The sequence below is a fragment of the Falco cherrug genome, chromosome 5 (genome assembly GCF_023634085.1).
Source record: "Falco cherrug isolate bFalChe1 chromosome 5, bFalChe1.pri, whole genome shotgun sequence".
Taxonomy (NCBI): Eukaryota; Metazoa; Chordata; class Aves; order Falconiformes; family Falconidae; genus Falco; species Falco cherrug.
In genome coordinates, this window is record NC_073701.1 from 8,975,425 (window position 1) to 8,999,024 (window position 23,600).

A 23,600-nucleotide genomic window follows, 5' to 3' on the forward strand; every position below is an offset into this window, starting at 1 on the left:
GGAATGTACTATTCCAACAAACAAAAGGAGATTTTTGTGGGTGTAGAAAAACCTATCTGGCTCATTTCAGAGATTCAACTATTACTTAACTCATTGTTGATTCAAGATGTACTCTTTTGTAGAAGCAAAGGCATGATTCTCCATGAAAGAACTCAGAAAAATATTAAGTGAAATGTGTATATGGGAGACAGGATTGGACAGGGGAGAAAAATGGAGGAAAAGTGTTATTCCAGTCTAGGTTTGAATGGATAGGATATTCAGACAGGATTTGTTCTTTCTAAATGTAAAGGGACCTGGCACTATTAGGTCAAGTTAGTACCATCTATGGCTTGGGTTGGGGTGCAGACACATACAGTTACAGGCAGAGGAATCTCCAGCAATGCAATAATGATGTAGGCTGTCAGCGTGATTTCATCATTCACTCCACCCTGCAGGGAATCACAAAAGTAGACATTGATCCCACACAGCACTACTGGATTCTCCCTGTGCTACATATCTATGTCCTGCAGGGACAAATTCTTTCTAGCTTCCTTCTCATGGTAAGTGCTTCAGAAGATGCTGTTTGCTTCTCCCTGCTTCTGTGATAGTTCGTATATATAACTCCCCCTTCCTCCCCAACCCCAAGGTCTGAAATATCCGTGCTGGTTCCAGAGTTACTTATGGTTGAGTTCCAGCCCGACAAAGCCCAAATGGAGCCAACCAGGCAAACATGTTACCTTCATGGCATTGTTCAGGAGTGTCCCAGAACTGCGGAAACAGCCGTTCTCTTTCTGCTTTTGGGTGAGCCAGACCAAAGCATCCTGGATGTGCTTCTCATCTATGAAGATGTGAGGCCGGGCCTGGGCAAAGGACTTGAGGACAAAGGCCGTGAGCCTGAAAGTGACAGAGGGAACTGAAACATCCTGAGCAGGCCTTGTATCCATGAGAGGTCATTGGGTTCATGCGGACATCGCTGTTCTGGACTTGATCACAGTGGGCTGGTTGGAAACTGTGATCTAGCTTAGTGACTCAGTGACACAGGGACAATGCTAAATGGAGCCTGCCATTCATAGCCCTGAGGGCTACAAGGAGGTGGGCAATGGCACTCGGGATTCATCAGCTTCTTCTGCTAACAAGAACTAGCACTGTGCAAGTCACCCTCACTTTTGCTGAAGAAGGGTGTCAGGGGAGGTAAGTAGCTATCAGTGCAGTGTTGCGGACCTAAATGGCATCTCCCTTAGCATCCTGCTCCATCATCCCACATGATTATTCTATAATGTCATGATTATAATTTCATCTTCACCTCCATTTCAACCTCCACAATGACCAAGAACTAGAGAACACTGAGGAAAGGAAGACCATGACAAGCAGAAATGAGAAGCCAGTGTTACTGAAATCTTACCAGGTATTTCCAACTTGCCCATAACGGGGCCCAAAGGTGCTATAAGAACCATCCCAGTGTTTGTACTTCAATTGCCTTTGATACCCTGAAATGGAGAGTGGAAGAATATTTTAGCTGTCACTACTTTTCAAGGAGCCATGCAAAGGAAATGTAGCAGACACGGGGTGCAGGGTCCCCCCTACAATGGCACAAGTGGGAGCTACACTGCTCAGTGTTTCAGTGGAAGTTCAGGCAAACTCACAGCATTGAGTACCTCCATTCTTGTGCTCTTCCTCTTTCCTAAAACACCTGGAAACTGGTTATCTGTGGTCATTGCTGCTCTCTGCCCTAGACTTGATGAGGAGAGGTAAAAGTATCCCAGACTTGAGAGAAATGGGAGAACAGTTCCCAGGGAGCTGAATTACAAAAGTGATCCCACAGTAGATAGGGATTTAGAAAAGAGGGTAACTTCCACTGGGGGAAGTGCAATTTTTCTGTGAAATAACAGAGTAAACCCAGTCCGTTAGTCAGCAGATACCCACTGTGTCCATATGTACAAGTGTTCTGTTTGCAACATGTCCTAACTAGTGTGTTAAAATTCTGGCCTAGACAAAGGCAAGTGACACTTTCTAAATCTTAATCCTAAGGAGGATCTCAGATCTACATAAGCAGCTGTCATGATTAATAGTTACAGTCTGATTTATGGATTTCATATATCCCTTTTTCTTATAGGGAAAACTCCTGAGTTATTGCCAGTCCTGGACTTTTTCTAAGTTCCTGTTTGGATGCTGTCCTCTTTCACCCTGCATATAGATACTGCATTATATACACCTGACCTACCACAGTATCATGTTCCTTTCCAGAGAATGCACTAGGACAGCCTCTCCCAGATCATACATGCCAGTGGCCAGTAGCATCCTTATCCAGTTGCCAAGGGAAGGAATGAACAGAGAAGCAAAAGCCATGTCCCAGCTCACCGCTCACTAAGTATCCGATGGCCTTGGATTTGACCTCCTCACTCAGCTGCCCTGTCTTGTTCAGGTAGTCCAGGACGTAGATGTTGGGTGCAAACAGGACCATGTTCTGCTCCCCACAGCCAAACGGCATCTGCAGGAGCTGGTGCAGGTTCTGCATGGCAGTGCCCATGATGTCACCTGGGTAATGGGAAAATTTCCAGTGTGAATTAGTACAGTTCAGGGCTTGCCAGCAGACTGAGCACAGCCTGAAGAAACACGGAAGTGTTTCAAAATAGCATGTGACACTTTAAGAATGCTCCACTTACCTAGTACTGAGAAATATGCTCTGGCTGAGCCATCAACCACAGTCTCTGGGAGAACCAGGGAGACTGGCTCTGATACTGACTTTTCTAGGATAAAAATCAGATCATTTTGGTTACAATTCCATATATATCTACATGCATGGGTAGCAGCTAGGAGGGTGAGACACCATCCCTAACACAGGGGTTTCCCGACTTCAACATATGCATTCATCAGCTGGCCTTGACTGACAAATACGATTTCCAGCCTATTTTTCTGGGCTTCTCTGCTTTGGTGGGTGGACCTGGCTTACTGCAGAGTCCAGTTTATGACTTTACACCCATTGAACGAAAGATATTAGAGACAACTCCATTAAATCCCAGATATTCTTTCCCTCAGGGACCTGATCAGCCTCAGTTCCTAAGAGATATGCTTCTGCCCCTGTAATTGCAAGAAGTATTACAGCCTCAGCTCTTCTCCTTTAGGAGGAATTGATTTAACTATCAGTTGGACATACATCTAGTTTGTCCAGTTTTATCAGATCCCTACACGTTTCTTTTCAGAGCGGAGCATTCACAAACCTTGTCTTCTCCCTTGGCCTTTTGTCTCTACCTCAGCAAAGGAAGTGTTAGAAAGCAAAAGGCCCTTACCAGGTGCACAGAGCACAGAGTTGTAGGTAGTTTCCATCTCAATCCCTTCCGGCTTGGGGAAGAAGGCAAGGAAAAAAAGCAAAAAATGAGACACAACAACAACAAAAAAGGAAGAAATGTCAAGAGGGAAACTAAAAGAGACTAAGAAAATTGAATACATATAAGTTGTCCTGTGGTAGTAACCTCATTATACTGAAAAGTCTTTAGAAATTGCTTACAAAGTTTTTTTCCATGTGCTAAACTGAGAGTAATTGAGGACTGTAACATTCTGGCTAATTACAAGTATGAAATGTAATACATGTTATTTTCTTTCTTACTACCAAGAAAGGCTCTGCAGCTTTACAGGTTGTGATGCAGATAACACACAAGATGATGTTACCGACAGTGCTAATAGAGCCGCAGGGCTCTGTCTTCCAAGATGCTGCCCACCCTGGCCCAGTCTAGCAGGATTATTTGAACTGTGATGACAGCTGAGCGCCTGGGACACCAGTAGGATATGTATGTAAGAGCTTTGACAGGTGGCAACTAGAGAACTCCAATGCACCCAACAAGTGACATGTTACAACACCCAAAATTTCAATACCTGCCACAGTCGACTGGTGATTGTATTCTTCTGTTTCAAAAACTTCAAGCCTAATTTTTGAAGTCAGAAAAGAAGCCCTATTTTCTGTTGAGTTGGTTGAAAACATTCTGCATAAATACTAGACACTATATATTGTCAGAGCGGGTTTTTTTTCAGTGATATCTCTGCATCAACTTTTTAACTTCCGTATAGGAGGGTTCCCTTTGCTTCATTACTGACTCCCAGCTTTTGCCAGCTGATTTTTTTTTTTCAGCGTGTAAACAATGTAAACTTCACTTTCCCACACAGTTAAAATATATTGTCTCTCATTCTTCACTATGGAAAGACGGAGGAAGATTAAAAGAGTAGGGAAAAAAAAAAAAGAAAAAGGAAAAAAGCTTTGAGGATAAACCATGACAGAGCTAAATGCTTCTGTTTGAAAAGGCATCTTCTCGTTCATTTCAGCATGTTATTCTGAAATGCAACTAAATGAGAAATCCATTGTTTTATTTGATTTTGAACAGTTCAACAGGAAATTAAAACATACAAATTGTAACTATTTGAAAGATTTTTCCTTTCCAGATGAGAAATTCCTGGCTGAAAAATCATCCCGTTGCTTAACTAGCTCTCAGCAAGGCTTGGTTTCCCGAGGGGTGAGGGGATGCCCCCGGGGCACTGGTCCCTTCTCTCTCTCTGGGATGCACCGCCTGCTGCAAGGGATATTGACATCCATGTGCCTGGAACAATGCAGATCCACCCCAAGCAAGTTACACTGTATCCCCCCCCTGCTAATTAATTGTTCAGCCTTGAATGCTAATCTCCCACTCTATCCAGTCAGGGCTTGCTGTAGATTAATTACCTCATTACAACAACAGGATAAGACCAGTAATCTCTCAGACACCCCGACAGAAGTAATTTTAGTGCTCACTCAGTTATTTTCACTCCCCTGCCACCTGGGAGAAAAGACTTTACAGTTCTGAGCTTCCAGTATCTTCAAAGAACAAAATAAACACTCTTTTTCCTGCAGACATATAGGAAATTAGGAAATTTTCCTGAAATATTAAAGTTATTCATCCCCTGATACACAACATGTGCTATACATTTTAATTAATTTTAAGTAAGTGAAACAATAATAATAAAAAAAAAGAGGCCTAAGAGATAGGATTGTTGCTCCATCATTGCAGTCAGGTTGGCAAAACATTTTCTGAAGCTACATATTACATGAATTGTAGCTCTGCCTTATTGAAAATTGGAATGTCTGCAATGTAGGGAGGATTTGCAACGTTATTCATTACTCCTGACTTAATTTTGTAAAATACGGTTATTCCTTCCTGTCCTTATTCCTTCCAATCCTGTTCATAGGATTGACAGTATTATGACACGTACTATTATACAGATTTCACTATACAACAAGCTAGTTTTGCTGTGTGCTTTGTTTGCTATTAATATCACAAGGAGTCTTATGCTGTGGATTAATTTTATGACTGGCGATTTGTCATGGGAAAAGCTGTGGTTTTATCATTGCAAAACACTGCTTAAGAAAAAAACTACAAAAGAATGCAAAAATAAGAAGTTAGTTCATACTGTTTGAACAATCTTAGAAGTGTAATAAAAAAAATTCAAAACAATGATGGTAGTTTTGTTTGGAAATATTTGTAGATTGTGGTGACTGTTTCATATTCCAGAGCACTACCCATGTGCTGGAGGGGATGCATAAGGTTTCTGGCAAGTCTTCCATTTACAGCCTATCCCTGTGATTTATTATAGGTAAAATGAAGGAATTTTCATTTATCTCCCAGATGATGTGTCTGGGACAAACCTGTCATTATTGCCTGCCTTATTATTTCTGTCCCACTATGTAATGTAACACCCTGCTTTTACTCTGAATTGGCAGCATTACAAATGATGGCTCTATTGGCCCGTGTGAGATTTATCAATGCTTCTTTATGAAAATGTGCAGAATAAGACTCATGCAAACTGCTATCTTGGCTAAAACAGAAAACCTTTGTCATACTGCAACCGTTGCTGCGTAGCATGGAATTATTACTACTTTCTGTGCCACTAAACTCAGTAGCCCACATACCTCCACCAGCAGCTGTCTGATGACTGTGTCCTTCCGCCCTTTCTCAGGGGTCTCCACCACAGCGTTCCCGCAGGGCTGCTGGTTCTGCAGCGCCTCAGTGCTCACCGATAACTCCACCTGCCCTGGAGGGAACAGGGGTCAGCCAGCCCTGCCAAGCAGCACCAGGGAAATGTGGGTTTCTGTTTGTGATGGGCACTCTCTGGTGCATTACAGAGAAGCTTTTGCAAAAGGAGAACTAAACTTGGGACAATGTTTTATCTTGATCCAGCTGCAGCCTTCCAAGCCATCTCCTTTGTGCTGGCCACCCTAGCAGGTGTTAGTCTATCAGCAAGAAGAGTAGTGAAGGGGTAGGTCTTGTAAATCAGTCTTGTTCTGGGAGGCTTCAGAGAAAGCAAGCTTTGATTAAAATATTTCAGATACCCACATTAAGCTAAGACATTCACAGCTCCACAACAAGAATGTCTGATGCTTGGCATGCATTGAGGGAATTTGTGATTTCTGTCCAAATGTTAAGAATACAATGGCCCATAACATTTTGTTTAGGACCTGGAAACTGCATCCCAGTGTAGCATCTCAACCTCAGGGCTGGACTTCTCACTTCTGGCATAGACAAGATCCTTCCAGACAGGTTTGGAGTCACCTAGCTCCTCACACCAAAGATCTAATATCATCTGCGGATACCTGATCCCAGTATTCCCTTGTCTGGCCTCTTACCTAGAGATCTTGGTGTTACTGCCCAAGCCACGGTTTTCCTTCCATTCATGCAGACACAGTAGGATTCTTCCTGCTTCTCTACTGGTGTGGCCAGGAAATGAGTAGATTCAGCCAGAGACACGGTGACCTGCCGGTTGTACAGAGGTGTCGTGAAGGTGGGAACTGCAGAGAAGCTGGGGTTACTGGATACAGTGCAGTACATGGGATTGGGTAGTGGAGCTGGTGGGACTGTGGGACTGAGGACCTTATGGATATTGCAGAGCAAAAAGAGCAAAAACTGGGCAATAAAATGGGAAAAGACTGAGGTGTGTTCAATTGTAAGAGATTGGGGAGATAGGTGTAGAGAACAGTATGTGTATCTTTGGAAAGGAAATAGATTCTGGGAAAACAGCATGGACCAGTTGTGTGAGTAAAGACAAAGCAGTGACTACAAACTTTGCCATGAATTGAAGACCTCCCTCATGATTAGTCAGGTGAAGGGGTAAAACACTAGTAGTGAGAAAGCTAATGAGGGAACAAGGGAGAGTGGAATAAAGAGCCTGAAAATAGCAAATAAAACAGGAAAGACAGGGAAATAAATGAGAGTGCGTTGGAATGGCTGGATCAGTGCCTTGTTCCAGCTTCATTCCTTTTAGAATAAAAATCTGTATTTATAAAAAACTGAGCAAAGGTGATTCTCTCTTGTCTTTTTTTTTGTTGGTAAAGCAATGCAGATAAGAATAGTGAAGCTGTAGAGCTCTGCTCAGTGTCTTAGGGGGAGATGCAACAAATCACAGGAAGTCTGGGTATTCCAGCGAATCTGGCATGGTACTTTGTGAGATATTTAGATGAGATGAGACTAAAGGCTGAATGCAACTATCCACCCTGCTGAACCTGGAGTTTCCATGTGAGTATGCAATGATGCTGTGGCCTGTGGATAACCCAAGTTTTATATTTCTATAGGACAATGACATAAATCTGTGATGACAAGGCTGGGGGCCTCAGCAGCAGATCTTTAGGTTCTGAATCAAATGCAGTTTTCAAAACTTGGTCAGAAAACCATATTCCCTCTTCATTAAATACACAATAATTTCTACATATATACACCTATATGGAATTATAGTCAGAGATCAGTTATATGGCTTGGGAAACCATTTATAAGTGGCCCATTGCAGTCTTCCCTAAGCTGTCAGACTAAGCAAAATTGTGAATGTCTCTTACCCTGATGCAGGCGGACAGGTAGTTGAATACGGTGGCTTTCAGTGTGAAGGACTCACCACGCACTACAGAGTAGGGCATGGTGAGCTCTACAAAGAAGGGCTGGAAGGCTCTGAGGGACACTGTTGGGGACAAGCCAAAGCCTGTGTCTGCCGAAGTGCAGAATGCATTGGCTTTCCACTCGGTGATGGTGTCAGGGATGGTCACATCTAGATCAGCATTTCCCTCAGAGCTAGTGAGGGACGAAGAAAAAGATTTCAGTTATATTCTGGTCATCACCTATGTTTTTCTCAGCCTGCTGAACAACACCTGCTGACAGCAAATTCCTGACCAGCTGGGATATAGGCACTGGCTTTTGCATGTTCCCCCAAAGCATCCTATACTTAGTGAACTTGAAAAATCCTTCTGTCTACCTGAAATACCTGCCACTGAAATACCGATACTTCCATTGAGGCTTAAATATCTTCCAAGGTTTTGCCCCAGGGGCCACACTCTATATTCATATAAACACTTACTTCACTGAAACTATGTCCCAGATCCATGTCTCAGGGAAGTACTTCCGGACCGTCTCCACAGGATTGCCAGCAACAATGTGGTCCGTTATTTCATAGTCCACATCTTCAAGCAGATTCCATGCAGTGACTAGAAAATTTGTTCAAGGACAGGAAGAAAGAAAAAGATATTTCAGACTCCATCCTAAATCAGGAGGATACTTTCCTTCCAGGTAGTGGTTATTCTTAGCTAAAAAAGTTTTGAACTTGAAAGAACAGCATTGAAACCTTGGTCACTGGAAACAAATGTTTTTCTCTGTTGTCATCTCGACATTTCATTTTTCCTAATGTTGCTGCTCTTCTTACAGAGATCGGACGGGGTTGGGCATTCTTCCCCCACTGCCAGCAAATGCAGCAGTGCCAAAAGAGCCATATTGAGGGTACATTTCTGTTGCAATAGAGTCAAATGTGGAATTTACTGCCTTCAGATGTTACAGTTGCACATAGTTTATTAAATTTGGTTGAGGAATTGATTGTGTTTATACATGACCTGAAACAGTAGCAACACTTGGCCCTCCCCTCCTCTATCTAAGAATTTTTTGAGATGAATATGGATCATTACAACTCTGGCCATTGGCAAATAAACTGTTCCAAAACAGGGAGATACTTTCTCAGAGGGTTGCATGGTGTTGTGCCTTACGAAAGGCTTTCCATCAGCCTTAGAAGACTTTACATCTTCTCAAAGCAGCCAGCTGTCTCAGGACATGCTCTGAAGACAAACCATGGATTTCAAACCAAAGATCTTATCTGTTATGAATAGAAGGCTAGAAGCTATCACCAGATCAAAACCTATCGCCAGTTCACAAATCAATTTTTTAATAGGAGTTGGGATACTGCACCAGAAAGTCAGTGTCTGGAAGTGATATAGGTGAGGGTGTGTTATCTAGCCTTTCTAATCTCAGAACTATTCAGAATTTTTAAAAAAATATAATTATTTTATCTTCACAGTCACTGAAATTGCAGAGAAGTGAAATGACCTATCCAGCCTCTCACAGTTATGTGAGTGGGAAAGCTGGGAACAGAACCAAATTTCTCAGCCCTCAGTGGTAAAACTTCTACCCACAGAATTGTACCACCTTCTCATTTGTCTTGGCCCACTTTTTCCCTAGTTGTTCCTCTAGTTATTGCTACAATGTGACTACCTAGAAGTAGAGACTCCTTTTTTAGGTTTCCATAGCTGGACTCAGATCTGATGGAAAAAAACCAGTACTTTGTGCTGGCGGACTGTTACAGTGCCTACAGGATGGCTGCAGTAGGGGCTGGCACCGGAGTCACTGAGCTCACAGTTCCAGCCAGGCACATCTGTCCAGCTGGGGATGAGCGGGCAGAGGTGGATCAGTTTCATATTTCAGGACTAAGTCCAGAAGGGAGTGATCCTGAATTAGGGCAGCATATCTGAACAGAGTATGATCTGCCTGGTGTAATTAATGTTAAAAGAAGTAGAGGGCAGGAATGAAGCAGATTGGTAAATTTTAGGTAGCTGTGTGGGAGGTAAAATGAAGAAGGTACTAGAACCACTGTAACTCCTTTCCATCATGTGTCCTGGGTAATGCTGGCAGATTTCAGGCTTATGGATCTTGCTGCTAGTGAAGACTTTTAAGCCCAATTCCTAGTAAACAAAGAGAAAGAAGAACAAAAGATATGCAAACACATTTTTGAAAATGAACTATTTTTACTATGTCAGGAATAGATGCACTTAAGTCTGGTATCCATCAGAATAACAAAGGCTTGTATATAAATGCCAGAGAGACTCGTTCAACCCAGATGTTGAGGCTTTATCATGTTACACATCCTAAGGCTAAGTCCTGGCATGATCAGATGGATGGAAAGCTGAGGCCACATATCTACCCTGGGGACAGCTGCCTGGGTGGCAATAGCATGTGTGAAAAGCATTGGATTGAGGGTACCCAAAAGGTCTTGTGCAGGACTCTTTAGATGGGCATAGGTGGGTTACCAAAGTACTGGCACTTTATTAAAGACCTGTCTACACCAGATAGAACATGCCTGACTGAGGAAGAATTTCTAATATTGTGGCACCACAGGTCACTAGGTCATTTCTCAGGACTGTTTCCTTACCCGACCTCATTTGCAGCTATCTCTATTAGCAATGAGGAGAGCTTTCAAAGTTTTAATGGTTCAGAGGAGCGCTTAGGTACCAATGATGGGTTACATAGATGCAGAGCCTGGGCCTGGTTATTTTGTGCACAAAAGTTAGCAAGCTTACAGCAAAGTTCATTAAAAAGCCCTTCAGAACAGGTGAGGAAAGAGGAGACTGAATTCCAAAAAGGAATAACAAAGAAAAATGAGAGGCTGGTGCTTACTTTCAGAATGTCATAGGCATCACCTTCACCGTCAGGAGAAATAGGTATGTAGACAAATCCATTTAATAATAGATTGTCAAGCGACACACAAGGGTTTACGTTGTCTTCCTCCAAGTAGTGGTCCTTGAAGCTATAACCTCGGATTTCCTTCAGTGGGAGAAGATCGTACACCTGGGGAAATGCGATTAACCAGGGAAAGAGGTGGCAGGTCAGCACTTACAGGGACACAGGCACTACCTAGCAGTCCATTGATATAAGCCAGCTTCTAAAAAACAGGTGTAGTGAATGCAACTATAAAAATATACGGCTCCATGTCTATAGTGGTGTTAATAGGTACTTGGTTGCTTCTTGTACTTGCTCATTACCAGAAACAGCCAAGACTTACAGAACTGGGAGAGAGCTCATCTTCAGGCTTCATAAGGAGAACACTCTTATCCACAGCACGAAGGGCACACAGGGACCTTGGTGAGGCATGGAGTTGCAGGCGTGTGTTAGAGGCAGGAAGACCTTCCTTGGGTACAAAACTCAATTTGACCTGCAATTCCAAAAGGAAATTAAAGCACTCACTTTTCCTGATGATGTTACATGCTATTATACTGAAACACCTAGCCTTGTGAACCGAGCTCTGCTATTGCCTTGCAGTTCTCCTAATACATATTCAGCCTTGGCCAATGTAATTAATAATCACCAGTGAATTTCATTCTGTCTTGTTCCACTTTTTACAGCTGTGGCTTTGTAACTTGTTCTGGAGTTTCCATCACTAACCCTCAGTCAGCATCTGGTCAGACCATTTCATGAACCTGTTGTGAATTCTGCCTCCATTCTGGAATACATAACTGAACTGCTGGCCACAAGACAAACATGGATTTCATAAACTGTGACTCACTTTATTGGGGAGGCAGCTTTCAGTCTGGAAATCTGCTGAACTGGCAATGACTTCCCCACTGGGTGAAATGGTATACACAAGCATCCGTGCCAGGGGAGCAATTGCTGCCTCAACAGGGAAGGTCAACTGGAATGTTCCGTAAGCTAACAGAGAAAAAAAAGCTGAGCAACATACAAGAAGTTCCAGGATATGCATTTACCTTCCCCAGACAAAAAAGTCAAATTCACTCATGTTGAATATTTTTTAGTTACAGGGGCAGGAATACAGACAGATACATGGCTGAAGTCTATGGTTGTTGCTGAAGACACCTGCATTCAAACCATGATCGTGTAATAGCCAAGTGAGGTGAGTTTGGTGGGCTTCAACGTAGCCTCTAGATTCTCCCCAGTTAACATCTGGCATAATTTATTGATGTTACCAACTTCTTTTTACCTCAAGCTCCATGACCTTGTGCACTGCACACAAAAAAAAAAAGGTGAGGGAAAAAATGCAGAAATAAGGGACTGTTGTAGAGGGTGGCAGCAGTGTGGGTTGCAGAGTGGCTCAAAGAATAACTGCAACGTTTCTGCTAAGGAAGCATTTAGCTGGAACACCAAACATTGCTCCAACCACAGTGGGCCTGAGCTTGATGTCACAACCTGGACAAAGCTGTAGAACACCTCTTGATATTATCCAGGGTGTTATTTTAGTCACTGCTACTACTGAGAATGCAGAACTCCCTATGAACATGCAGCACCCAAGATCTTCTACTCCCATGTACCTTCTCATAGACTTCCAAAAAGCCTCCCTGGTCTCATTGTTGAAAGACTTCTAAAGGTGCATCACAGCCAGTGTCAGTTATGTGTAATAAGTCTCAGGAATGTGTAACCCTTGGACACTTAGATGAATAAAATTAAATGTATTGGTTAGAATATAGGTATGTGTGTGTTTGCATGTTTGCAAGGGAGAAACAATACCCTTATATTTTATAAATATAAATATATTTTATAAAAATGAAAGCAAGTGAGAGAGAGAAAGAAAAGGAGACATGCTTTTCTTCCTGCTCACTGTACATGTGAGTCTCACAACACTAGTGAGTATGCATCCACAGTCTGAATACGGTAGAGTGGTCAGCAGAAAGTGTTGGTTTGAGGAGGAAATGACCAAAACATTATGCATAATTTTTGTTGGATTTCCTAATTTTTTTTCACCAAAAAAATAGCACCTGACAGAACTCAGAGGAAACAAAACTAACCCATGCCACTTCATTTAAAAAGATGTAATTTGTAAAATGCATTTCGTTCAAACATTAAATGTTTGAATAGAAATAATTTCTCTATGGTCCCCCCTGCCTCCAAATTGTCATCAGAAATGCTAAAAATTCATAGTCCTCTCACCTTCTCCAGGATTCACAGTCAGATTGTGGGTGTTTGCTAACATGATGTCTCCCTTGGCCATCACCTGTGTGACAGAGAAACCTTCCTGTAATTGTTGCAAGTTGTGTTGAAGGGAAGGAGAATGAACATTCACTGGGTTAACTGTATAGTGTGAGTATGAGTAGCACTGCCAATGGTAAGCAAAACCAAGAAGCAAGTGCCAGATTGGAATTTACTGGGTCTTTAGAGACAGAAACATTTACTCCTAGGAGATCCAATGTTTCCTCATTGGTCAGACCTGGCTTCCCTTTTGTACATACTCCATGTATAGATCAGGTTCAAATGCACTTTTCCTCTGAGCACACAAAAATTTGGGGGTTATATGCACATTTCTAACAATTTGGAACAGACTAAGGATCAACAGTTCTCCTCAGCTCCACTCTCAGTTGCGTTGCGAAACAGCCTGGAGAAAAATTTAATCAGGATTAGTTTTGTAACTCACAGGGTTGGAATAGAAGAGCACAGGTTGTAAATAATAAAAGTTTGAATAAGGTACCTGAAGCGAGGCAGTAAGCAACAGCCTGAATGCTGCCTCTATTTTCCTCATTTCTACAAAATTTTCCTTTTTCACAGTCAAAAATGCCTTTTATACAGTTACATTCCATGTAGGATATCTGTTCCATAGCACCATTTTAATTTCAAGGTCTGGGATCCACAGCTATAAAAATGTAAGCTCCCTCACTGTTTGGTTGCTTTATGTATATATTTAAGATCAGCTTTCTCAGGCTACCAGGATAAACAGAAATCTTGTGCTCCAGTTCATTGTTAGAAGTCTTAAAAATAAGCACATGGACATCTCTACCACAGGTTTCTATTCTCTTTTTTTTTGTAATCTCAGTCTGTCCCCATGAGGTTCTGTAGAATCCATCAGAACAGGAGTGTCTGTTCCACTGATTTCTTCTAGCCCTCTAAGGCTACTCTTGTCTCTTCTGCTAGTATCATCAAAGGATAACCAGAAAAACAAATTTAGGGGGAAAGAATTTCTGTTTGAATATTCATCTGATTCTTCCCGTGCTGCCAAGTGAAACTGGTAGATCGTTGTTCAGTCACAGCTGAATTAGTCTCTCTTCTCTGTCCCCCAAAATGATTCGATTCATGGTTCTCAATACCAGCATGTTATAGTCTGTTCCAATTAGTGTGGTATCCCAAACTTCCCATCATTGCCTGATATACAACCTAAACTCTAAGCTTATTGGGCTTTTCTGGTACTGTGGTTAGGGGTGTTGCTTTAGTTTCAGTGGTCAGATGACTAACAAAGGACAAAACTGAGTAGGAGACAGCAGCTTTCCTCCTTATCTTTAATCTTTTTGTTGTTGAGTGCTGGCTTCTGAGCTGTGACCATATACAAACCAGAATTTGGAATGGGGGAAACTCAGAGTGGAGTATGATGAGAGTCTTGGATGGCTGCATCTAAGACAATGCTCTCTCCATCAACATTCTGTCTCTCTTCTGTACTTAATAAAACATGTACACACTACCCATCTCTGTACACAGAAGAGAACATGAGAAACATTACTGAAATGTGTTTAAATCCCACTGCTGCAGGCCACAATTTCTGTTTCAAACTCTCTCTAACATTACTACTAAGGACTGACCATATGGCATTGCCGTGCTTGCTCATCATGGCATGCAGCTGTATGTGCCACAGTGCTCTCTGTGGCTGTAGATCAAAGTAACCACAAATAATTCTTACCAAATAGTAAATGACAATTTTCTTCTGCTCTCCTACGGCCTCTGGTGTGAAGATATAGTGCACCTGGATCTCCGTGGGTGAGCCACAACTTAATGTCTCAGGCTTTGGCTCAATTTTGAGGAAGCTTTTACTAGGGGAGTAAAATCGATTTATTCTACGCATGGCATGTTCATATGAAGGTGTGATCCAGTCGCTGTCATAACAGTTCAGTTCAGGTTTATGATCAGCCTGATAAAGAAGAATAAAAAGTTCATACCTGACCAAAACCAGGTAACAAGTCACATGAAAGTCCACAGAAAAACTCTGAGTGTATTCTATATTTCACATTCTTAGGAGAAGGTAGAGAACACACACAGAAGACACAGAGAAGAGAGGTGACCTGCCAAGAAATTGCTTTATCTTCCAGTTGGCAGAAAGACTGATAACCCATGGATAGATATTTCCCCTGCTGATCAGAAAGACAGAGGCTTACCCCAGTTCCCCTGCCCTGTCTCTGCCACTTACTCGGATTTCCAGGGAGGCTTGTGTGAAGGTGGTAGTGTCTATGGAAAACCAGGATTGTCCCTGTTCATCTGTGGTGTAATTCCCTTTGTAACTGTCTCCATCCACAGAAATCATGATGGTTTCATTGGCAATTGGAACATCAGTGCCATCTACCAGCTTCACCTAACAGAGCAAAAACAAACCTCAGGTTTTAGACTAGAAACAGAAAACAATTTCCAACTGCTAAAGCCTCTTCCCTCTTTTCCTCCCTGCCAGGAAGTATATTTCTTTATGGAGAAGAAAAAGACATGAATGTAGAAATTGTGAGGTGAGTCCTGAGATGTCTAAGGCAGCAACTGAGAAAATACTCAGCAAAACAATCTGATCGGCCCAGGGAAATCATCTGTCAGGGCCCTAAGTTCCTCAGTAGAACTTATTTACCCTGGCCAGCCTCGTTTTGGACCTCCACCACATATCATCTGCCTCTTGGTTCAGGAACTTTAAGTTCAGGTTTGTGCCTTGCTCCAGTCCTTGACTAAAGCTGCATTGGAGGTCCACTCCACCCAGCTCTTTCTCCTGCTCTTCCATCGGGTTAACTGGACTTCCTTGGTTGAGCTCAGCCCTGACTCATCACTTCACATTGTCTGGTGGTCACTGAACTGTTGGTGGTATCTGTTATTGTCACCTCCCCTGCTCTGCTCAGTCTGGTTGAGTACTGTGGGACTGTGCCCTTGTTGGTGTCACTACGCCCACCTGTGTTGTGGTTACCCTTTGCACGTGGATGACATTCCCTTGCGGAATAGCCTACGCTTGCTGCTCAGTGATGGTATTCTTATGTGTCAGGACAATGGGCCTTCTAGTCTATACTAGGCTGACTTCCAGGAGGTTCAGGGTCTGTCAGAGTGCCTCAACTATTAGTAATTCATCTGTCTGTGCACAGGCAGAGGAAGGTGGACCATGTCATCTGCACACACAGCTATTGCCTCTGATGGGATCGTGCACCTGTGAGTTTGCTATGCCATTAATTGTCCAGGGTCTCAGAAGTTCCTTACCCTCCCAAAGAGTGGGATTCCTGGTCTGTACTGAGAGTCCAGCAAGTCAAAGCTGATTTTGCTCATGATGGATGTGATTTCACAGAGGCCTGTTCCAGTCATCTCTATTCCTGAGAGAAAGTAAAGAGGGATTGTTAATGAATAGCAGAATTTCTAGACTGTTACTTCACCCTCTTCAACTTTGCCCTTCTGTTGTGGCCTGCCATCACTTTGCTATCTCCAGGTGATACATACCTGTGCCATCTTCTGTGATCTTGCCTTGTACCTCAATGTTCATCTCATATCCCCTGCGCTGGAGCTGAAATATCTTGGTCCTTACTACAGCAGAAACACACCCACGAGCATCTGCCTAAGCAGGGGGTGGGAGAGAAAATTGGAATTCTGTGAACAAATGTGGTGCCTTGTGGGACAGGAATAGATACCCCAAACCCAACATGCTTAACTTCTGTTCATGAAAACCAAGCCTTATGTTCTAGGGTTGTCTCCAAGACCAGACCTTGTTTACAGCCTGTTTTCTAGTGTTTCATCCACACATTTTCTGTGTTCTTTGAGGTACTTGGCATCCAGTTCTTCAAGGCACACACTGGTTTCCTCATTAACTCCCTCCTACCCTAGTTCTGTTTTTCTTCCTGTTTCTTCTGTTGTCTTCACTCTTTTCCTTGTTGCCCTTTCTCCTTTCTCTTGTGTTTGACCCATAAGCAATACTGCCATCTTGTTTTCTCCTCATCTTCTTTGCTCCTTGCTCCCTGCCAGTCCCTCCCACAGTTACAAAATCCTTTCACAGATTCTTTTCTCAGTTTGGGTACCAATAGCAGGGACCTCACAGCTGCTAACTGGAAATTTGTCACTAGTTTCAGCGGGGTCAGGATTTCAGCTGTGGGGTTTCTTCATTAGTTCTGTTTCCAGTTTAATGACCCACTTCTTAAAAATACCTTCCTCTGAGAACATCTGCTTTTCCTTGGACAGATTGCCCTCTCTGATGTCTTGCTATCTCCCAACAGTTGCAGATTTAGCCTCCCTTAGACAACATTGCCCATTACCCATAAAAAATATCCCTGTATTTTAATTTTGGGGCTCACCTGCCTAGTGAATTCTTCACACACAGCTTCTGCTTCTTTTCCATAACAATTTGAAGCAGAATGGGAAAATTTCCGGCACACTTGCACATTCACCAAACCAGGAACAGGCTTCCCATAGGTGTACCTACAGTCACAAAGCGTTAAACAGTATTTCAGATGATGAGAAAAATCAGTCCGAGTCACACTTAGATATATCTCCTTATAGACCTCTGTGAATGATTTCCTAATATTTCTTCTTTATCACTGACTAATCTGATATCTTAATGGTTCTAGTGATTACATTTCCATGATTTCCCGGGTGAGACTCTTCCATCATCCATTATTATCTGTTCGAGGTGGGAGATCTCCGCAGGAATGCAGAAAAAGATTGTCTGTAGAAAATTATTTCAGCCAGGAGTATCCTTGTATCATGAACTACTGAGGGTTTAGTGAAAAAGTAGAAAGGCAACCAGAGGCTCAGGAGGAGCAATTTATGAGTTAAAAATGAGAGCACTGGGTTTGCACCACCTGTTTAAATGATGTCTGATTTGACATATCTGAGCATTTGAGGGTTCAGGATTGGCAGAGAAGCTCCAGCTGAAGAAACATAAAGATAGGAAGAGAAAATGTACAACAAACTGGGAGGAGAGCTGCAGACTAGTTTGGCATCATTTTTTAAGGAGCGTAGAGAAGAACCTTCACTTTGAATTTTCAGGCCAAGTAGCAGGCTCAGGATTGATAGGGTGGAACAAGCCTGTATTAGATGTCTGGGAACACTAAGAAACGCCTTCCCAGCTCTTCTTTCAGTCCTCAGCAGAAAGGAGTAGTGAAGGATAAGCGAGGGAGATTTACTCACAGACCACAGACGGACACTGAAAGCTCCTTGTCCTTAATAGTGATCATCTTGGGCAGCTTCACCAGGACCTCGTACTTGGGCAGCACTAGATAGAAGAGAGAAAGTTTGATATGAGAAGAGTGAAGGAGAGCTGTGTGCTATGCAGCAACCCAAACACAGAGCCAGGATCATCTTAATATGAACCATCACCTCTCTGTCGTCTTCAGTACAGCTCTGCTACCCCTTCCCTAATTTTTCTCAGCCTTCACCACTAATTGGGTTTAAAGAGAATTAAGGAGGATTGTAACCTTTACCTTCCCTCATGGGCAGCACATGCTCATGTGATTCCATTGGCACCAGACACCTGTTTACATTCCTTGCATATGCTCATTCAGAAGGACACGCTGGTCCTGTGTGTTGTGTTCATGTTTCACAACGCATCATTTGCGACTGAGACTTGGAGCAGCACATTCACCACCTTTGTAATTTACCACATAGAAACAGCTTAAATCACTGACTCTCTTGGCTGTTTCTTACTGTTCTGGAGATCCCAAGGTGCTGTTAGGCTCACTAAAAGGCAGCATGTGAAACGGTCCTACGTGCCCAGACAGTTCTAGCGAATCTAGCCATAGATTTTCAGGTCTACATTTTCAAGTGAATTAGGTAGCAATAAAGCCCAATATAGGTGGCAAGTAAAAGGCATATTTTTCTCCTGAGTATGAAGCTACATCACTCTTCCCATATTGCATCAGGCAACCCTAAGCCCCCAACTACCCAAGCCTGGGGCTGGACTGAAGCATGTAATGGCCTGCTTCCAGGCGGTGCACCTGAGGTTTTTTTCACAGCACAAGGAAATAAAGACCAGGGAGGGTGCACACCCAGACCCAGGAACTGGAAAGCAACCTCAGGTTATGCAGTTTAGAATGAATTTGCCTTTAGGATGGAGGCAAAGCTCAATGTTTCAACTCCAGGGCACATTTCCTCAAAAAGCTGTATAAGAATTAGCAACAGGTGAGATTAAAGGGAATAAAACTAAAGAACAAATAGAAGAAAAACAATTTTAGAGTGAGGCTAAGAAATGGGTATACACCTTTGATTTTGGGGGTGTTCAGAATGATCTTTGTGGGTGGAGGGACAGCCCATCTGTCACAGCAGGTCAACGCCTATAACCTGGTTTGTGTTCAAATTATTTACCATGTTCATACTAGCCACCACGCCTGACTTTGAACCAAATAAGCCAGGGCCCATGGAGTTCAGTGACAATCTTTGGGTCACACTCTGTGTGTTCCAGGAACAGCACATTCTGAGCAATGCGCTGGGTCATTTGGGCTCCATGTACAGCTGGAGGGAGCCTGGGAGCGTGGACCACGAGCCAAGCAGCCTCCTCAAATGCACACAGCCTAGCCAGTGTACATGTCTACAAACACCTGAGAGGTTTTATTACATAACTGGGGGTTAGAATGCCCCATTGGGCAACACATTTCTCTTTACTCAGTCTCTACTACCAGTCTGTTTGCATGTGCTTGTAACATCTGTGGAGTGGTCTTCAAATTCTAGAACTATTCTACCAAACACGTTTTCTAAGCTTTTGCAGAAACAAGGAAGAGGAAAAAGAGAGAGGACAAACGGAGAAACAGAACCGATGCAGATGATGAGAGAAGCAAAACAGGGTCACCAAAATATTGTCATCTCTTACTCCATATCTAGTGTTACTTGCAACAAGCTGCTGGACTGAAAAGTGGCTAAACCAGTGCCAGCTGGTTGGTGCCACATGCCATGCCATGAAGCCTGTCAGACCCTGTACTCCCAAGACCACTATGAGCAAACACAAACTCAGGCAGGTTGCAGAGATGCCCTAAAATGAGCAACCACCTCTGATACTCAGCACCTTCTGGATCAGCCCCTCTGAACCCCATTGCCTATGTATACAGTCCCTCCCTTCTCCATGCAGTTCCCAGGAAATCCCAAACTGAGAGGTCAAAGTGAAAGGCATTGCTGTCAGCCCCCCTGGCAGCCCATACCTCCTCTCCTTACCGTATTCCTCCACACTGAAGGAGTGCTCCACATGGGATGAGAAGCTTTTCTGCACGACTATTTTGTAGGAGCCTTGGATGGGGTCTGAGGTGAGGGGGAAAGAGAGCTGTTTAAGGCCAGTCTCTAGTTCCACCCCTTGCCACTGGTACACACGGTTCCTCTGGGGATCCTGCAGTTGAAGATAACTCAAGGTCACAAGACAGTACAGAAGGCTCCCAGGGATGGAGCAGTGAAGTTCCCAGCCCATCCTGGCTGAGAAATGCCTAGCTGTAATTATTCAGTTATCTGTGAGGACCTGTGAGCACTCACCTGTAATTCTTCAAGATTAGCATGCAAGAGAGCTTTTTAACCCTGCAGGTCCTGTGTTGTCTCCCCCTCAGCTCTACCTGCATGCTTACAAAGGATGGGCCAGGAAGCTGGGAAAGACAGACTGGTAAGATAACAAGACAAGGATAGATAGCAGGAGCACATGGAGAAAGAAGGGAAGTTTCAGTCTCCTTCACTTCCTATACAGCCCACTAAGAGTTTTTTTTTTTCCATGCCCAGAATAGAGACTGTCTGAGTACCAGTGTGCAATGTGCTGAGGAACCAGACAGCTGATCTGTCTATGGGACTGAGAAAAACGCATCTGTAAGAGTCCAAAGCATGTGGTGGGGAGGGGGAGTGGGGACAGGAACAAAGTATATCCCACATGTGCATGCAGGTGAGACCTCTCCCTGCTCCCAGTGTTGAAGATGAATTCTCATCACTAGTACAGATGAGTATTGCTCATTATAAATTGAGTGTCAATAGGCTGTGCTCTAAATTCATCAGCTTAGGCCCAAATTTCTTGTAGAAGTCACTGAACAAGCACAGTGGTGCTGCGTAGTTTGCAGCACCCTTTCCAGGCTCCTCAGCAGGATGGTTAATGTTCACAGTCTTCTATTTTCTGCCTGCTCTTTGCATTGTACCTTGGCTGTCACCAAAAGCCTATTTACTCTAGATAGGTATGCAACTCAAGGTATGCAGCTGTGTGCATTTACTTCGCTGAGATTTTAGCTCAGGGCTCAGGGAAAAGGGGATGTGAATGACATCCCCCAGTTGGAGGCCACCAGTCACGGGGCAGAAGAGGGGGCCTTCTTTCCAAGAAATACGCAGGGAAGGAGGGCACAGTCAGTAAAACATCCCACAGCTCTCACCAAATCCTCTTCATCATGGTTTGCCCTGCTGAAAAGCTGATCGCCTGTTGTGAGGGACATCACCTGGCTTCTTTGGAAGAGGAACTGAAGAAAATGTTTACATCTGGGCTTGTGAACTTGTCCTTTCTGTGATATATTTATAGGGAAGGCCTGAAAGTGAGTTTGTTTTTCCTCAGAAAGGTATTTTTTTAAATGACAGAAACAATAGGCCAGGACAATAGTTCAGAAATAATAGGCTCATACTAACTTCTTCCTTTGTGCCTGAGTATGATCGATTAGTGACATTAAGGGTATGGATGGATGAACATTTATTTCCTTAGCACTGTTGATTTTAAGCTGTCACCTTTCTTCACTCCTGCCACCCTTTCCTTTGGGCCAGTCCAAATTTCGTGCAAGCAGGTGGTAAACTGCACTGGCAGTTGTGATCTGGCTGAAAAATATACCCTAAGGAAAACAGTGAATCTGCTGCCAGATGAGCTTCTCACTCTACAAGACTGCTTGTAGACATCTGTGAAAGCCAACTGAGGGCAGTGCTGGACTGAGAAGGAGCAGTGAGGAAGGGAGAGGTGATGGTGGGGATGAAGGACGAGGCCTACAAGAGCGGGCTTAAAGAGCATGAACCAACACCATGCCTCACAGGCTGGAGCTGAAAACACAGGATGGCCTTCCCAGTGGGTTAAAATTGAAGCCTTTCATGGTACTGACACACACATACACACACACAAATGTCATGAAATTATTTAGCTTATTAGGCAAAGGCATATGGCATTTCTGGAGGCAGTGGATAAGATTTATTTTTTGCTCCTCTGATGAAACTCCTGCACTCAATCAAGTATCGTCTCATTGAAAGGAAAGGGACCTGTTCTACAACCCCATGGGAGAACCTCAGCAGAAGGTAGTTCTGAGATGCTCTCTTCCATCTGCTATCCCACACCACACGCTCTCTTACTCTTCTTTCTCCAAATAATCCCAGACTGTCAGTGGCCTGCCAGCTCTGCAGCTCTGTTCTGGAAGTTTGCTGAGGGCAAAAGAGAGTGACAGCACTCTGACAGGAGGGTAGAAAAGAAGAGGAGCATAGACTGTTTCTGGCTTACCTTCTGCCTCCCCTGTTGTGACAACATCCCCAGCTCTAGAGAGAGATGGTGCAGCAACCCCAAGCAGCAAGGAGCAATGGTAGGACTGACTACACAGGACCCATAATCACACAAACCAACATCAGATTTGTGCATTGTTTGGGCTGCTGTCATGGCTTCAAGGTCCATTGCTGGGTTCTTCCCATAAATTTTCCACTAAAAGATGTCCCAGGTATTAATTGTAAAATTCTGTTTTCTCTGCTGAAACGTTTTCATTGTACTTGAATTACTGACAGAAGCATCCATCCTGTTAACTTTTGTCTGTCACTGAAGTTCAACCGTTTAAAAAAAAAACAAACCATGAGAAAAGATAGGGGACATCTGCTTACAGAATTTTCGTTCTTTAGTTTTGCTAGTTTGTTTAATGCAGTTCTCTGGTTTCACACTTAGCAGACAGAAAATCTTAGTTCTGCTTGGGAAGAGGAATAAACCCTTCTGATACGACCTCTAGGTAGGCATATCTGTTCACAGCATGGTTTGCACTGATTAACTATTTTTGTTTCTGCAGCACATTCCTCAATAAAAGAACCATTGTCAGAACTTACTTTGATGCCCAGCTACTCAGCCTTCCTTTACACAAAGGAAAAAAGTCATGCACCCATGTTTTTTCCCTTGTACCTCAGCCTGAAAACACCACTGCTGGAGACTACTAGCTCTGTGCCTGCACATTCAGCTGAAAGAATAGACATGCAGTTATCCACTCACCTGAACATAGACAAATGGAAACTGTAGGAAAAGAAAAAAGGAAAATCACCGTTAGAAATATTAGTCACATATGAATGGAAGTAATTTCCAAATTTGGACTGAAGGGCAGAAGAACAACCTTCTAAGAAGTCCTTTGGGTTTTTCCTTTTCTGTACTTCCTCTGTTTCCTTAGTTCTTGATGGTTACAAGAATCTCTTCTATAATATTTTAGACCCCCAACTTCTTGTCTTACTGAGGTATGAAAGTGCGATGATAAGAGTTTTCAAAGCATTTGTCTGCATGAGGAACTGATGAACAAATAAGCTAGAAGGTGGACTTACACATCCGAGCAGTTCCTTAAAACCAAGTCCTTGTCATGCTGCCCTCTCTGCGTCCAAGCATGTGGTTGCACCCACTGCCAGAAACAGCTGCCCATCTGTCACTTTCAATGGAAA

The 23,600-nt window shown here is 43.2% G+C and overlaps 1 protein-coding gene across 4 annotated transcripts in view; it reads right to left on the reverse strand.

Moving 5' to 3' along the window:
- The window catches only part of LOC102048277 (alpha-2-macroglobulin), a 40,015-nt gene that overhangs the window by 8,936 nt on the left and 7,479 nt on the right, over nucleotides 1-23,600 (reverse strand). For 2 of the 4 annotated variants that reach the window (XM_055710604.1, XM_055710608.1), the window contains exons 5-27: nucleotides 23,167-23,187; nucleotides 20,151-20,319; nucleotides 18,138-18,222; nucleotides 17,303-17,426; nucleotides 16,458-16,572; nucleotides 16,224-16,333; nucleotides 15,193-15,354; nucleotides 14,689-14,916; nucleotides 12,957-13,020; nucleotides 11,581-11,723; nucleotides 11,080-11,229; nucleotides 10,695-10,865; nucleotides 9,883-9,982; nucleotides 8,338-8,464; nucleotides 7,826-8,054; nucleotides 6,626-6,752; nucleotides 5,912-6,033; nucleotides 3,267-3,318; nucleotides 2,643-2,726; nucleotides 2,338-2,514; nucleotides 1,382-1,466; nucleotides 717-873; nucleotides 354-428 (exon numbers count right to left, since the gene is read on the reverse strand). In XM_055710604.1, coding sequence (XP_055566579.1) covers nucleotides 354-428; nucleotides 717-873; nucleotides 1,382-1,466; nucleotides 2,338-2,514; nucleotides 2,643-2,726; nucleotides 3,267-3,318; nucleotides 5,912-6,033; nucleotides 6,626-6,752; nucleotides 7,826-8,054; nucleotides 8,338-8,464; nucleotides 9,883-9,982; nucleotides 10,695-10,865; nucleotides 11,080-11,229; nucleotides 11,581-11,723; nucleotides 12,957-13,020; nucleotides 14,689-14,916; nucleotides 15,193-15,354; nucleotides 16,224-16,333; nucleotides 16,458-16,572; nucleotides 17,303-17,426; nucleotides 18,138-18,222; nucleotides 20,151-20,319; nucleotides 23,167-23,187 — 2,877 coding nt within the window. The remainder of the gene's footprint in view (nucleotides 1-353; nucleotides 429-716; nucleotides 874-1,381; nucleotides 1,467-2,337; nucleotides 2,515-2,642; nucleotides 2,727-3,266; nucleotides 3,319-5,911; nucleotides 6,034-6,625; nucleotides 6,753-7,825; nucleotides 8,055-8,337; nucleotides 8,465-9,882; nucleotides 9,983-10,694; nucleotides 10,866-11,079; nucleotides 11,230-11,580; nucleotides 11,724-12,956; nucleotides 13,021-14,688; nucleotides 14,917-15,192; nucleotides 15,355-16,223; nucleotides 16,334-16,457; nucleotides 16,573-17,302; nucleotides 17,427-18,137; nucleotides 18,223-20,150; nucleotides 20,320-23,166; nucleotides 23,188-23,600) is intronic. The other 2 variants (XM_055710606.1, XM_055710605.1) reach the window with 2 other exon arrangements.